General features: G+C 39.0%; 1 protein-coding gene across 3 annotated transcripts in view; it reads left to right on the top strand.

Annotated features, from left to right (window-relative positions):
• The window catches only part of stk11ip (serine/threonine kinase 11 interacting protein), a 100,036-nt gene that overhangs the window by 4,234 nt on the left and 79,397 nt on the right, over positions 1-16,405 (top strand). Inside the window, exons 1-6 of one of the 3 annotated variants that reach the window (XM_014020705.1) lie at positions 7,215-7,389; positions 7,658-7,725; positions 10,426-10,628; positions 15,220-15,294; positions 15,379-15,474; positions 15,613-15,720. In XM_014020705.1, coding sequence (XP_013876159.1) covers positions 7,659-7,725; positions 10,426-10,628; positions 15,220-15,294; positions 15,379-15,474; positions 15,613-15,720 — 549 coding nt within the window. In that variant the 5' untranslated portion in view covers positions 7,215-7,389; position 7,658. Of the gene's footprint in view, positions 1-7,214; positions 7,390-7,657; positions 7,726-10,425; positions 10,629-10,654; positions 10,694-15,219; positions 15,295-15,378; positions 15,475-15,612; positions 15,721-16,405 lie in introns of those variants that run through there. The other 2 variants (XM_014020707.1, XM_014020706.1) reach the window with 2 other exon arrangements.

Raw genomic sequence — 16,405 nt, forward strand, 5'->3', positions numbered from 1 at the left:
GAATTGAGGCAGTTCTGAAGGCAAAAGGGGGTCCAACCCGTTACTAGCGTGGTGTACCTAATAAAGTGGCCGGTGAGTGTATATATATATATATGCAGATGATGTGGTTTTGTTGGCGTCTTCAGGCCAAGACCTTCATCGTGCACTGGGGCGGTTTGCAGCAGAGTGTGAAGTGGCTGGGATGAGAGTCAGTTCCTCAAAGTCTGAGGCCATGGTTCTTGACTGGAAAAGGGTGGAATACCCCCTCCAGGTCAGGGGGAGAGTTTTTGCCTCAAGTGCAGGAATTTAAGTATCTGGATGTCTTGTTCACGAGTGACGGTAAGATGTAACGGGAGATGGATCGACAGATTGTGGCCTTATCCTCAGTGATGAGCATGTTGCTTCAGTCAGTCATGGTGAAGAAAGAACTGAGTCGAAAGGCAAAGCTCTCGATTTACTGGTCTGTCTACATTTCAACCCTCATATATAATCATGATGTGTGAATCATGACCTAAAGAATGAGATCCCAGATACAAGCAGTCGAATTGAGCTTCCTTTGTAGGGTGGTCAGGCTCAGCCTTAGAGATAGGGTGAGGAGTTTGTCAACTGGATGTGGACCAAGTCTAGCAATGATGGCTCTGTTTGGATGATGGCAGTCCAGAACTGGTCTAGTTTGGTATATGTTGTCCAGTCAGATCTGTCAGTTCCACAACTGGCCCAGTTGTTGTTTGGTAGTGTTGATGGCCCGTGCATCTGGCAAACTGCCTCCAGGCCACCAAAGAAAAATGTTATCCAGGGAGAACTCAGAGTAAAGCCGCTACTCCTCCGCATTTATAGGAGTCATTTGAGGTAGTTTGGGCATCTGATTAAGATGTCTCCTGGACACCTCCCTTTAGAGATGTTTCGGGCACACCTCACTGGTTGGAAAAACCGGAACTTGTATCTTCTCTAGCCTAGAAATGCCTCACCCCCAACAGGGTCCCCCAAGACAAAGGAAAGTATTGAAGAGATTTAAAGTTATTAGAGGTTAGTACTGATGTTAAAAGCACAACACTATATTCTTAGGTTTTCCTTTTTGTAATGTTGACAGTGTTTAATCTATTATGTTTTGATTGATATAGGTTAGTTTCTTGTCCAAAATATGTGACAACACATAATCAAACGTTGTGATGACAGTAGCTGAGGATTTTGTCTGAATGCCTGTGATTCAGCCGTAGGTCAGTAGGGGGTGAACGCAGGCATTGAAGAAGGTGGATATATATATGAACTTCCTGGTTTTCCGGCAGTGTTGGTTTCCTGTCAGCTTGAGTGACAATAAACCTCACTCAGATCCAGAGTTCTGGTGTTGTATGGTTTAATTCCTTCTACAAATCATGTTATTTAACAATTGTGTTTTTAATATCGACTTCAGTTTATTGAATACGGATTTTCTTACAGTATTGCTGGGGAAAGGGCTGTCTGGGTTTCTCTCCTCGACCTGTTGTCTCCATGATCTATGGATAAGTGGCAGAAGATGAAGATGGATATTATATGTTATAATGTATGATTGTACTGTATTGTGTCATTTTTTATCATAATGTATAATATTGTGTCATATCGTACATAATATAATTTATAATCTTGTATTGTACCCAAAGAGCAGTTGAAAGATGAACAACTTCAACCTGGCATGGCATCATACTGTATTGTATGGTATTGTCTCACATTCTTCCATATCATTGCATCATATACTAGATTGTGTCTTGTACTGTGTTACAATGCGTGCTATTGTATTGCATTGTATTTTCAAACTATTTTGCTCCCTGTGATGGACTGGTGACCAGTCCAGGGTGTACCGCGCCCCTCACACTGTGACTGCCAGATATGGGTGTCAGTGACTCCCACTGAAAGGAAGAAGCGCGTTTAGACAAACCATAATGTATCAGTTTGTATTGTATTGTAGTATAATGGATCACATTATGTATCCCGTTTTATCATATTATGTTGAATTGTATCTTTTATTGCATAGATCTAATTGTATTGTATTATCATTTTGAGCATTCCAACTGCCTTTTTGAAGAAGATGCAAAATCTCCATTTGGTTTTTTGGCAGCTCAAAGTTCCTCCCTGGAATAACTTGAATGAAAATAGATGTGATTTTGTGCTCAATACTATTTCAACGAATACTGGCCACCTTCTTAAAGCTTCAGCAGGATCAACCATGTTGCAGCATGTTTATGTCAATCAGCAGCGTCTCCGACTTTGAGCAAACGAACAAGCAAAAGGGCTATGTCCAGAGCATTCCTTACATGGATGAGCCCCCCCCGTGGTTTAAATGTCAATTAACACTCAATAAAAACTTACCACCTTCTCCCAGCTCAGGCACGTTTGTACAGTAACGCCACTGTGCGTGTCCACGGCCATTTTTCCAATCGATCGGTGAGGCCAAGCCTTGAGGTGTCGTTGCTTTGGCCGCAAGACAAGCTCCCATTAACCCCGTCCAGTGTGGCCAGCTAATAGGTGTTTATCCAGGGAGCCAGAAATAGATGCGGCGAGTGAAACCTAACCCACGCCGATATAAATGCAGAGAAGATTTTGTTTTGTGGGTGCGTGCCCTGTTTTAATGTTATTTGGCCTTACGATCCTCGAGCTTCACATGAGAGCATGATTGGAGAAAGGGGCCGTTTCAGCTGCGTCTCTAAAGGCAGTGCGACTCAGGTGGATACCTGGAGGTTTTGTTTGCGCACAGAACCTCACGTCATTTTTGTGAAACCTGTGGATGGAAAAGAAGCAGGAGAGAAGGCCTGCTGTTTTTTGTTTTTTTTATATATACCATTTATAAAAAAGATCCCAGGAAGGAGGTGAGAATTTGAGTCTGGGATGCTCGCTTGCTAATCATCCAAAAAGGCCCATGTGTGCGAAGTAATCCTCACCAAGGAAATTCCTGCCTGTGGCGTTATTAAACAAACAGAATCAGTGGCTAAACTCCACACAGATGGAAGAAGGTTTCAAATCAAAAGTGGACTGAGGGGACACAGTTTGTCGTGTTAGCAAAATATTTCATGAACCTCTGGACAGATTGTAATGAAAGTCTTAGAATTAGTAGTGTTCTTGTTGGACTTGATACAAGCATTTTTTATGAATACTCAAACAATGGAACCATTCTCAATACTGGGATACTGGTATTGATATTCCATTTAATGTGTTACAGTTTACGTTTCAAGTGAAAAAATTGTCAGCTCCATGTTTAAGAAATTTATACTAGTTGAAAGAAAATCTTGTTATTTTCATTTATTTTAAAATGTTGCAACGTATCATACTGTATGTATAATTTGAGTAGCTGTAGGCCTATAAAGAAAAAGAGCCACTTTGATCTAAATAAAAAAAATGTGTTTTCAAAGTCATTATGTCTTTGTACGTAATTGGAGTTAGTACTTGGTATTGACAAGTACCCACACTGAAATACTTGTACTTGGTTTGATAAAAACTGGTATTGAGACACCCCCTATAGTTCTCCTATTTGTTAACTGGATTTGAAGGCCTGGTGTCTCTGAACAATGAAAAAAGCACTTTTAATTAGCATTTTTAATCCAAACACATTGTCATATTTGACTAAGTTTAACTGATAAGAATGAAGATTTCTCTCAGTATAGGTACAAAACTGAATTTCTGACCCAATCTAAATCAACACAAATTTATTTAAAGGGACCCCAGATTAGTTTTTACTATTTTCAAACCAAAAATTTAAAAATATATTACACAGACGGGGCCATTTTGTTTACATGCAAAGCATTCTGGGTAAATGATGATGTGGATAGGTGTGAGGCTGCTAGCGAGCTATATCCACCCTGAAGGTTAATCTTGGACAATATCTGATGATCGACTCTTTTAAATGAAACCAGAGAGCGTTGACAGAGAGGAGAAGGTAGAAATGACTCAGCCTGTAACTGAAAATATAGATGGAGGACAACAGAGCTGCTTCATGGAAGAAGAACCTCAGCTTAGCCTGTTAGCCTTCACGCTAATGCTGACGCTATGGCTGTGTTCAAAACGGCAGGCCAGGTCCTCCGAAGGTCGAATTTGTCGGCTGCATACGTCACAAGCGCTGCGATGAAGGCCGTCCAAAACCGAAGACTCCTCCGATGCGGCCGACAAATACGTCCTTCCTTTGGACCGAATCGAAGGACAGGTCTGATGGACCCTTCCCGGCCCAGCATATCCCATAATGCATTGCGGCCCGACCAGAGATTTTTTTTATGCTAGTAATGGCGGACAAAGCGAGAGAAAAGAATATGTTTTAAATAAAAATATGGCGATATAAAAATTAAAAAATTTTAGCTGTTGTAATTCTAATACTTTTATCATTTGTATGGACGTGTTTTTAAATATTATTTTTGTTGTAAAAAAACGTGAAATAAACATGCACCTACAGCGGGTCAATTAGTTCTTCAAATGTTACCTTTAAGTTAATTTTACAGTTTTGTGATATTAATAATGCTAATGTATTGATATTTTTCTAGTTTTGATTTAAGTTTGCTTGTTTAGCGTCGTCACAGTTGCTAGGAGACATGATGTATGCCGGGGTAAGGAGGGGAGGCTAGACCGTCCAAATTCACAGCCTCTTTTTTTCCGGTCTTCCCGGTCTGCCAAGGACCCGGCCTGCCGCGACCGGGGAGTCTGGGTCCTCCGGAGGACCCGGCCTGTCGTTTTGGACACAGCCTATATTGCCTTATATGTATTAGCTCAGTGCTAGCGCGACAAACAAGCTAAACTGAGGTCCTACATCCATATTTTCAGTTACAGACTGAGTCATTTCTACCTTCTCCTCTCTGTCAACGCTCTCTGGTTTCATTTAAAAGAGTCGATCATCAGATATTGTCCAAGATTAACCTTCAGGGTGGATATAGCTCGCTCACACTGAGGACCTATCCACGTCATCAATTACCCAGAATGCTTTGTGTGTAAATAAAATAGCTCTGTCCATGTTAAAATATATTAAAAAAAAAATGATAAAAACTAAACAGCCTACAGTATTTTACAGTCTTTATTTTACAGTTAAAATATATGTTTATCAAATAAAGTCTAATGTTACAACTAATCGGGGATCCCTTTAAATGTTTGTGAAGCAATAAAACCCTAAATGGTACCATTAATTCTGCTTTTGTTGAGCTCTTAACAGCTGATAATGTTTAAAAACACACTCTTGTGCTCCCATTTTCTCATATCGCCCGTAGAGCTTCCACTGAGCCCTTGCCCTATAAGTGGAGGAAAAGTTAAACAGATTACATAATTAGTCAGTCTGGATAAAACCATGTCACACCTACAACACATACAGCTGGACTATGAGCTCATTTTGTAACTAACTAGCTGTCAGAACTGGTTTTCACGCAGGCCCGACAGACCAAAAATGCACGAGTCCCTTCAGCGAGCGCATTCTGCTGCATCTTACTGAATGGAAATGTTTACCAAATTACAGTACATAAATCCGTACTTGGAAATGCTACCTTCACACGTTCCAAATGGAAAAAATGCTAGCGTGTGTGCAAGCTTTTGTTTTTGAACATGTGTATATGTCCAAGTTTTTGTTTGCTACCCGTAGCAACGAGGGATATGTGTGCAATTTAGGAAACTTCTCGCTTTATTTGCTAATGCAAATCACCGTGAGGTATCTGTTATGAAGCCGCAGTGTTCCCCAATAAAACCTAATAAAAACCTGATGAAAACTGCTTTTCGGATGACTTTCCTCTTTGTGCAGTTGTTGCAGATTTAGAACCTAGATAATGAAGTTAGGAACTTAAATTTTCCCCATCTGAGACATTGATGTCATCAGCTTTATTTTGCCTGCCGTTCAGAAATATTTCACTTTATGCCCTGTTTGTATTTATTTTGTAGGTCATTATCATTATTAATGGCATGGACTGACATTTATGAGGAAAGACCCAAGTTAATATGCTCGTTTAATACCTCAAGTGTTTGTGTTTGTTTTAAAGCTAAGAAGTGCAGGAATTCTTTGCAGGGTGAAGTGGAAACAAGTAATCATCAGAATACACGCTGCAGATGTTTTTGTTTTATACAGAATAAATGCTGGGCCGGATTAAATGTTCTTTCTGCCTCCAAAGAAAACTTTGTTTGACCTTCTACAACTAAAGGTTGTCTGAGGTCCTTGTTGAAGTCTGCCACCTAGTGGTCGCCTGAGGTAGTGCTTTTCATTTATTTAGTTTGGACTGGGGAAAAATGGATATTCTTATTTAAAATGGTCTGGATTTCTCTATGTGTAACTTAATACTGATGAATATTTGGGATGCTATTTTTATAGCAACTCGACTGTTTGAGAAATTCATCCTTATTTGGGCTTGCCAGAAAATGTTCAACATGTTTTGTTGCCTCCAGAAATATTTATAACTTAATAGTAGTCACGATGTTTAAAATCACGACTTAGTACCTCATAATCATCATTTAGTATCTTATAATCATGACTTTTTCTCTCTATGACACGTCTGTCTTATGGAGGTAAATTTGTGTTTTTATGATTCAATCAAACAAAAAGCATCTTCAATCAAAAAAAATAATTTCAATCAAAAAATTTTTTTCAACCAAACAAAAAATAAATTCAATCAAAATTAATATTTTCAACCAAAAAAAATAATAATTTCAACCAAACTAAAAAAGCAGTTTTAATATAAAAAAATAATTTCAACCAAAAAAAATGTTTTATCAACCAAATAAAAAAAAAACTATTTCTATCAAAAAAAAAAACCTATCAAAACGTTTTTTGCAAAAAAAAATTAACCTTTTGGCTGAATCTCAAACTTTTGGTTGACGCTTTAAGTTTTTGGTTGACTTTAGTGAAGGAAACAAATCTGCCACTTCTGAGTATGGCAGGCCCTTTGAACATAAAATCGGCTTTACAACTTTACAGATATATGAAATTCGTTTATGAACAGTCGTATTTGAGATATCGTGAATTGTAAATCATGGATGTTTGACGCTTCAGATGACAAATCCACGGACATCATTCAGGACATCTGGAGTTACATTTTGACTTGCCAAAATTCCAGATACCTTGAATTGTTCTTCGACACATTCTGACTAGTCAGAATATAAATGCAGATATCTTAAATTATTATTCAGGATAGTCAAAATGTAATTTTTCTTAATGAAAACAGATATCTAAAATCATGTTTACTAATAGTCAGACGAGACCGATTTTATGTTAAAACGGCCTACCATACCGCATTATCATACCTTCTGGTCCATCGGGGCCACCGTAGAGGCGTCATGTGACAGCTGCAAGATGTCAACATTACTGGGCAAAACTAATTCCTGAAACCTCGTTGGTTCTTTACGTTAATGAATAAACATGCTTTTGTTTTCTCCCTCCGAAAGAAGACCTGGATGTTAGCTGTTTGTTTTATTCTTGTCACCGAGCAGGTTTGTTCTTTAGTCTGTTTGACCGGAAATATACACCTAGCTAGCTGAGCTATTTTAGCTGTGCCTATAGCAGCCAATCTTAGTGATTTATTATTATTATTATTATTATTATTATTATTGTGTTTTTAATCTGACTACACTGTGCACGGGTGGTAAAAACAGTTCCTGGAAAAGGGTTTAATAGATATTATCTGTTTCAATATCCAAAGCGTTTGTTTTGTATAAAAATGTGGTTTTAGCATCATTATGGTTGTGTTTGTGTTTACAGGATGGCTGTGTCCCACACTGGTCAGTCTTCTCTTGTGTCCAGTCTGGCCACACTTCTCCGTAACAACGGTACGTTGCAATGACATTAAACTTTTTAATGCAAGAATAGTTTTTATTTATTTATTTATTTTAATCTGTAAAATAGGGCATCATGTCAAAGCTCTAATATAAATAGAAACTAATAGCAAATGAAGAATGTCCAGCTGTTTTTGCTGTAGAATTAAAATAATAAGCACGTACAAATAAGACTTTATGTTTGACACAGCTGTAGATTCTAGATTTGCAAAGCTTTGATAGAAAAAGAAAAATGTAAATATTCAAACATTTACAGTTTAAGAAAGAGAAAAGCGGTTAAAAACCCTGAAAAAGCTCAAATTTGATCAAAAAGATTTAAAGGGATCCCTGATTAGTGGTAACATTAGACTTTATTTGATAAACATATATTTGAACTGTACAATAAAGACTGTAAAAATACTGTAGGATGTTCAGTTTTGTAATTTTTTAAAACTATATTTTAACACGGACGGAGCCATTTTATTTACACACAAAGCATTCTGGGTAAATGATGACGTAGACAGGTCATCGATGTGAGCGAGCTATATCCACCCTGAAGGTTAATCTTGGACAATATCTGATGATCGACTCTTTTAAATGAAACCAGAGAGCGTTGACAGAGAGGAGAAGGTAGAAATGACTCAGCCTGMAACTGAAAATATGGATGGAGGACAACAGAGCTGCTTCATGGAAGAAGAACCTCAGCTTAGCCTGTTAGCCTTTGTGCTAGCACTGACTCTATATTGCCTTATATGTATTAGCTCAGCGCTAGCGTGACAGACAAGCTAAACTGAGGTCCTCCATCCATATTTTCAGTTCCAGGCTGAGTCATTTCTACCTTCTCCTCTCTGTCAACGCTCTCTGGTTTCATTTAAAAGAGTCGATCATCAGATATTGTCCAAGATTAACCTTCAGGGTGGATATAGCTCGCTAGCAGCCTCGCACRGATGACCTTGTTGATGTCATCATTTACCCAGAATGCTTTGTGTGTAAATATAATGGTTTCGTCCGTGTAAAATATTTTAAAACTTTTAGTTTAAAAATGATAAAAACTAAACATCCTACAGTATTTTTACAGTCTTTATTTTACAGTTAAAATATATGATTATCAAATAAAGTCTGATGTTACAACTAATCGGGGATCCCTTTAAAAAAAGAGAGATTTGTGAATGCTTAATGCTGAACGATTTTTGTAGAAAAATAAAGATGTACAAAAACTTGTAAATACTACAAAAAATCTGAAAATATCAGAAAAGTTTCTAAGTCGTAGCTAAAGCTGAATCTAGCACAGGAAGAGGCAGAAAAAGCATGTGTTTGCTAAATGAAGCAGTTAAAAGCTAAATGTATCACAAAAAGGTGAATTTAGCTGAAAATGACTAAAATTAGCCAAGTAGCTCAAACTGCAGAAAACAGATGAAAAAAAGTATAAAAAACTCAAGTGCTAGAAGAAAGGTCAACAAACTTCATTGACCTTTCTTCCAAGTCTTTGTTTTATGCAACAGTCCAAAATCACCAAAACCTGTTTTTAAGTAGAAAAACCTCATTCGTAAGGAAGGCTTGCAGCTGCTTTCAGTTTAGCTGTTTTTACTGGTAACAGCTAAAACATAATTTAAACATTGTTTTCAAATGCAACGTTCTACTAAGAAAGGGAAAAAAATCAATTTATTCTGTTAAACTTACACTACGTCCAACACATACAATCAATTATTGATATTTATAATAATAATAATTTTATTTGAAAAGCGCCTTTCAGGACACGGGAGGGGATGGAGATGTGTGCGAGGTCGGACATGTAAGGAGGGGCAAGATGGTGGACAGATTTTATAGATTGACTTTATTGAGCCTGAAAAGAGCTGAACGTTTAGATGTGAAGGACATGGTTAAACTTTGAACAAAGCTACAAGAGGATGAAAGGAGTATAAAAATTAAATTAGCGCAATGGCTGAAAACAGCAGAAAGATAGCTGAAAAAGCATAAAAAGGGCGAGTATTGGGGGGAAAAGTTGAAGGAGGTTAAAATTAGGACAGGAAGTTAAAGTGCAGGAAAGATTTAACTATTTTGAAGAATAAGGTTGTTGAAGACAGCTCTATTAATTTTTAATGAGACAAAATGTGGCCTAAAGAGCTTAAATATCTCAAAGTATAACCTGCTGGAACAACCTGTACATTTTGAAATATGTTTTGCTGAAATAGTACAAAAATTGTGGAACAAGTTGCGTGCGGTTCATGTGCACACAGGAAGTTACTGCATCCTAAAATAAAGACCTACCCAGTGGTTTTCCTTGGTTCATGAGATATTTTGCTGACAGACAAACAGGGTTTACTCCAAAGTTTGAAGCAAAGATGTTGCACAACGTGGAACAACTATCTCACCAAATAATCTAAGCTAAAATCTGTAAAACTGACTGAATTAGAGCCACTCTTGTGTTTTCTGTTGTCAGTTGTTGTGGCGTCCATCTTGAATCAGGTTGACACCAAATGTGACTCGGTTGTAGTAAGAAATCAATTAAAGTTCATGGTAAATTATTAACCCAGACTAGATCATCCTTGAAGAATATTAGTAAACAGCGTACACTTTTGAATAATAAATTTTTCTAATCCGTTTACCATGAAGCAGCTGCCTGTCTTTTTGTGTCAGAGTACTGAGAAGGTCCAGTTTGCTGAAACGCTCAGAAGTGTTTATGTAGAATGAAAACGGAGCTGCTCTGCTCTGCAGGCGACGTGGTGCTGGACGGCAGCAGCACTCTGACGCTGCCGGCTGCCAGCCTGCAGCAGCTGACTCGGCTGTTTGAGCAGTACCTGCTGTCTCGGAGCCAGCAGCACGGGTTCCTGGCGCTGCCCTCGCACCCTGCCGACACCGCCGCCCTGTTACAGCTGCAGTTCCTCTTCGACGTCCTGCAGAAGACCGTCTCCCTCAAGGTGGGCTCCCTTCAGGAACTGTTTCATTGACTTCAGCCTGCATGAACGGGTTTGTCCTGTTACCGGTGGGTTGGCGGGTTCGAATCCTTGCTCTGTTCGTCTCATTTGTTGCCTCGTTCAAGATTTAAAAATATCACAAGTGATCACGCTTAAAGTTGTTTTCAAGGTTCCACTAAAAAGGCTATATCTCAACCTAAGCTGTGTGAACGTAACATCAGCTCATGGCGGCACAGTTGGTAGAGCTGTTGCCTCTCAGCAAGAAGGTTGCTGGAACGAGTCTCGGCCAGAAACCTCCCTGCGTGGAGTTTGCATGTTCTCTCCATGCATGCATGGGATTTCTCTTGGTACTCCGGTTTCCTACCATGGAGCAAAAAGCTCACGAGCCAGAGCAAACCACATCATCTGTAACACATGGTGGATGAAGTGTGACGGCTTGGACATGCATGGCTGGATGGATTCAGAGGTATTCAGAGACAAACTGTGAGATCAGATTCAGCCAAACTGATAGGTGGTCGTTTCATAATACAGATGGACAATGACCCAAAACACAAGCAACCCTGGAGTTGAATATTTAAATTTATCACCTTCACAAATGTTTGTATTGCTTTTCAATATGTCAAAAAAAGATGAAGTTAGTCTTCTGGACAGTTTGTTCTTTAATGAAACGCTTCGTCTCTCCTCCAAGAGACTTCTTCAGTCTGAGGATCAGTGCCTCCACATGGTGGACAAACAGTTTTAATGATGACAGTCAAAACTGTTTGTTCACATTCAAAAGGGGACCATCAGCCTAACAATAGATCGTTGGTGCCCTGATTATCTCTATTGCTCACAGAGGGTTGAGTTAAACTCACAGTAACCACATTGTAAGAGGGGGACAACTGGACACGAAGGCCTCCACCTCTGTTTAATGGTGGACGGTTTTTCTTCACAAAGATGGCTTCCTTTACTCCTCTCAAACCAACGTTCCTCTCTATCAAGAATGAGAACATCTTCATCCCTGAAAGAGTGACCGCTGGCCTGTAGATCAGTGGTTCCCAACCTTTTTAGACTTGTGTAACCCCGAGCCATTTTGTCATACCACTACTACCCCTTCAGTCAAACGTAATGATGATTCTCCAAAACTATAATGTACAACAGCTGATTATTTATTGAAAATTATTTATTTAACACCCAGAATATTTAATTCTCAGGCATTTCATTTTTTTACTCAAATTAAATATAAAAATAAAAACGTTGCCTTGAACGTGATTAAGTAATAAAATAAATAAACCAGGGAATGGCTGGTGCAGAAAACGGCAGCGTCCAAAATAGTGTGTTCCATGAGATTCCACGTTTTATACTGGATTCCATTTTGTGTCAATTCCATGATTCTGCATTTTCTGCATTACAGAAATCATAGGGCCCTACATATCAGTCTTTATTTATTTACTTTTTTACACACCTGAGGAATTTTTCCACATACCCCCTGTAATATTCTCGCGCACCCCAAGGGGTACACGCACCTCCGGTTGGGAATCATTGCTGTAGATGAGTGTAATGGTACGTTCACACCGAACGGGTTTTGAGCGGCAGGAGTGACCAATTCACATGCAAAGTCTATGGCTACGTTCACACTGCAGGCAAATCTGACCCAAATCCGATTTTTTTGACCCATCTGACTCATATCCGATTTTTTTATGACAGTCTGAACGAGACAAATCCGATTTTTTCAAATCTGACCCAGGCCGTTTCAGTATGTGGTTTTAAATCGGATATATATCTGATGTTTTCAAAGTGACTGCAGTGTGAACGCTCATGTCACATTCATCTGACTTTTTCATCAGGAGGAGGGGGTGAAGGATCGATAAGACACTAACCTCAAGTCTCGCTGTTTAAATCTGCAGCTCCGTGTGTTTACAGCTCCAAAACACAAGTCCAGTTGCTTCATCTTTTTACTTTTCATTTTCCACGTAGATAGTTTGATAATAACATGTCCAGCCTGGGTCGCGGAGAGTATCGATCCTAACGTTCGATACTTGGTCGATACTTTTTTCCAGCTCGTAGATTCGTTCAAAAAAAAAAAAAAAAAAAAGCTTCATTGGAGCATCCCGGTCAGAGGCAGCTTCAGATATAAACACTGACTAAAGAAGCAGGTCAGATAATAATTTAATCGGCTCTGATTAAACAACATCTGAGTCGATGTGCAAAAAGTAGTGTAGCATCCATGCTAGCTCTGTAAACAAACAAGCCGGCTGATGAGACGTCACGTCTTTTACTGCGCATGCGTGTCACATCATTGCTGTGTAGCGTTCACACAGGGGTCTGATGCAGGTCACATTTAAAATGTAATGTGAACGTTCACACAAAAAGATGGGATTTTTTCAAAAAATCGGAACTGAGCATTAAGACCTGCAGTGTGAATGTAGCCTATGAGGACGCGCCTCTAGGGGTCGTGCGTCGCATCACGTACGTTTTGGGCGGCGCGCAAGGAAGGCGGAAGGGGCGCAGAGCAAATCGCCTCTAAATCATCTGGTGAGTTAATTATCTGCTGTGCGCAATGTTCACTTGCTTTTTAGTAAATAAATTAAAGCCATTTTCTTTTATTTTATCTTTATTCATCCGCCGAGGACACGCTCCTCCCACACCTCGCTACAACCGCTGCTGCTGCTTCTCGTTCTGGTCTGAACACTAGTGCGTTCTTCGGTCTGAACACTAGTGCGTTCTTCGTTCTGAACACTAGTGCGTTCTTCGGTCTGAACATAGTGCATCCAACGAGAGGTGTTTTGAGCTTTTTGGCGGCTCAAAAAGCGTTCGGTGTGAACGTAGCATAAACTGTAGAGTCCTGGTCTGATGATGTAGTTCTTCTGTGCTGGCCCATTCTTTTGAACAGTGGCTGTTTTGTTTCCCCGATGTATAACTGGCCCTCCTAGCACTTATACAACATTACTCTGTTTGTGCCGAGGGGACCAGATCTTGGGGTGAATCGATCTTTCACCCCAAGATCTGGTCCCCGGGCACATTCGTTAAAAACTGTCCAGAAGACCCACTAAACTTTTTTTTTTCTACCTGGATTACTGAGATGCATCAGGACATTTTCAATATGAGTGCATTCTTATGGTAAAGTGGACATAAGCCCAGTGATTACTTTGTGAGAATTTGATTTAAGTACTTCTAGTGGTTCGTTAATTATTTTGTGCAAGCTACCCTAAACAATATTTCCTCTCAATAATGAAACATCATCAAATGTCCTGTGCCACTCTGCCCCCGTGTGTTGGACAGAAGATATACAGTATTTCTTGTCATTTTTCCTGCTGCTGATTAGAGGCCTTGTAATAATAATGCATTTTATTTATAAAGCGCCTTTCAGGACACCCAAGGACGCTGGTAGATATGAAACAGTTGACATGTATGTTCACATTTGGTGACAGATTGTGTATCCTAAACCATTTTGCTACCAATTATCTTTTACCTCATGCTGTTTGACAACTGTTTGAGTCCTATTTTTGTAATCTAAGATTAAAGTCGCAATCCTAACTTTTCTCCAATTCTGAGGGAACAAAAATCAGAACTCATGAAAAAAAAGTCTATTTATATGTTTTTTGCTTTATGGCCCTAAACCTTTTCTGTACAGACCTGTGGTTTGAGCTAAAAGCTATTTAAAAAATTATAAGTTTGAACAACCTTGGTTTATTTGTCTAAAAATTCTTATTCTACAACTAATTAAGCTCTGTGATAGACTTAGTGAACTGAGAAATCAAGCAAAAAAAAAAAATACAAGTAAACTATAGAGTAAGTGATTGTATATTAGTAGCAGAAGCTAAAGCAGTATGATTGAATGTTGAAGAACTTTTGCATTTTGAGAGCTTTCCTCCAGTAACCTGACCTTCTAAGTCTGAAATATAAGGTTCCTGTGATTATTACCCACTGAAGTCCTCCATGAATGTCCAGATGCATCTCAGTAATCCAGGTAAAAAAACAAAAACAAAAAAAATTGTATAGGTCRTCTGGACGGGTTCTTCTCTAATGTGGGTGGAGTGATACTGGCAATAGCAGCACTGTAGGAGGGGACACTTTCAGTTGTCCCCCTCCTACAGCGCTGCTATTGCCAGTATCACTCCACCCCCTGTTAACAATAAGTGTTAATTAGGTGTCAACGATAGCCATGTGATGTGAGTATCAGTCACATGGAGGCAGGGCTTAAAAGCCTGAATTTTGCCTGAAACTCTCAGACTGAAGAAGTCTCTTGGAGAAGAGACGAAACGTTTCATTAGAGAAGAACCCGTCCAGAAGACCTACACAATTTTTTTCTTTTTGTTTTTTTTTCTCCATGAATGTCCTTCTCTGTTTTGTTGTGTAGGATGTAGGAAATATATTTCAAGATTAGCTTGTAATCTTGTTCCTGCCGCCTCTCTGCTGGATCTGTTCTGTTCATGGAGCTCGTGTCTCTTTGCGTTGACTGCTTTTGTTGCATTGTTTGTAGTACAACTTGTGTATAAAATACACTGCTAGAGGAATAGTTCACCTTTCTGTCAGAAATCATGTGCCGTCTAAATATTCTGGATTATTAATAACGTTAAGAGTCTCTTTAACAGTAATCTGTGCTTGTATGCAGCTAATCCACCAACCAGGAGTGCACCTGGACTCTGTGGTGAAAATTTTCCCTTTTAAGTCTCTCAAGTGTTTGGAGGTAGTTTATGAGCATCTTTTTCATGCATCGTCTTTTATTTAGTATCTGGTCATGAATGACCTCTTTGTGTTTGCTCCTCACCAGCTGAAGAGAATCCCTCCACACCTCCTGGAGGGACTGAGAGGAGTTTATTCTCAACTGGAGGTTTTTATTTGCACAAAAAGCCTCAGCTCCCTGGAGGTACGTCCATATTCTTCTACTTCTTCTTCTTATTTTTTTTTAATTATTTTTTGTTGTCCACATGAGTCTAACATCAAATGAAGTATTTCTGTGGCTGCTAAGAATTTTTTTTTAATTTTATTTATTTATTTATTTTAGGAGCTGCTGTCGACGTGCGGAGGCGACCTGAGCTCTGCGCTTCCTTGGTTGGAGCTTCACACCCTGAATTTCAGCTACAACTCCATCGTCTGCCTTGACCAATCAATAGTACGACAGACCAACACTTACGTCTAAACCCGCTACTGCTACCTTAGATACTTTCTCAGAATTTGCTAACAAAGCCTCGCTAACACTGAAGTAATAAACGTAAAAGAAATTAGCAGAAGCTCCCACTAAACAAGTAAAAATAGGCAGAAGCAAACAATAAGAGCTAAATGCTAACCGCTAAAACGACTGCCACTCAGTCTGTCACATGTCATCGTCTCCTTCAGGCGGAGGACTGACTCAAACGTGTTGATGTTAGTTTGTTAGTTAGCTGTTAGTGGACGTAATGTTGGCAAAACTTAATTTAGTGGATGCTAATTGGTTTGCTAACAGGTTTCAGAGTTAGTGGAAAATCTAACTTGCTAAATCAGGCATGGGCAGTCCTGGTCCTGGAGGGCCGCAGCCCTGCATGTTTTACTTGTTTCTCTGCTCCAACACCTGATATGACTGAATAGATGATTATCAGGCTTCTGCAGTATGGAGGACCGAAACTGACATAATTAGAAATAAAAGCAGAATTATATGAACCACTAAATAAATACACTCAAAATGCATCAATTACTTGAAAAATGGAGAACTTTATCTCCTGTTTTATATTTTAATTGACTTTCATATTTCTTTTTCCAGGTTAGTTCAAATAAATTAGTTTATGTATGAACACGTAATTTAAAATTTATTTTAAATATAT

The sequence above is a fragment of the Austrofundulus limnaeus genome, unplaced genomic scaffold, assembly GCF_001266775.1.
Source record: "Austrofundulus limnaeus strain Quisiro unplaced genomic scaffold, Austrofundulus_limnaeus-1.0 Scaffold264, whole genome shotgun sequence".
Taxonomy (NCBI): Eukaryota; Metazoa; Chordata; class Actinopteri; order Cyprinodontiformes; family Rivulidae; genus Austrofundulus; species Austrofundulus limnaeus.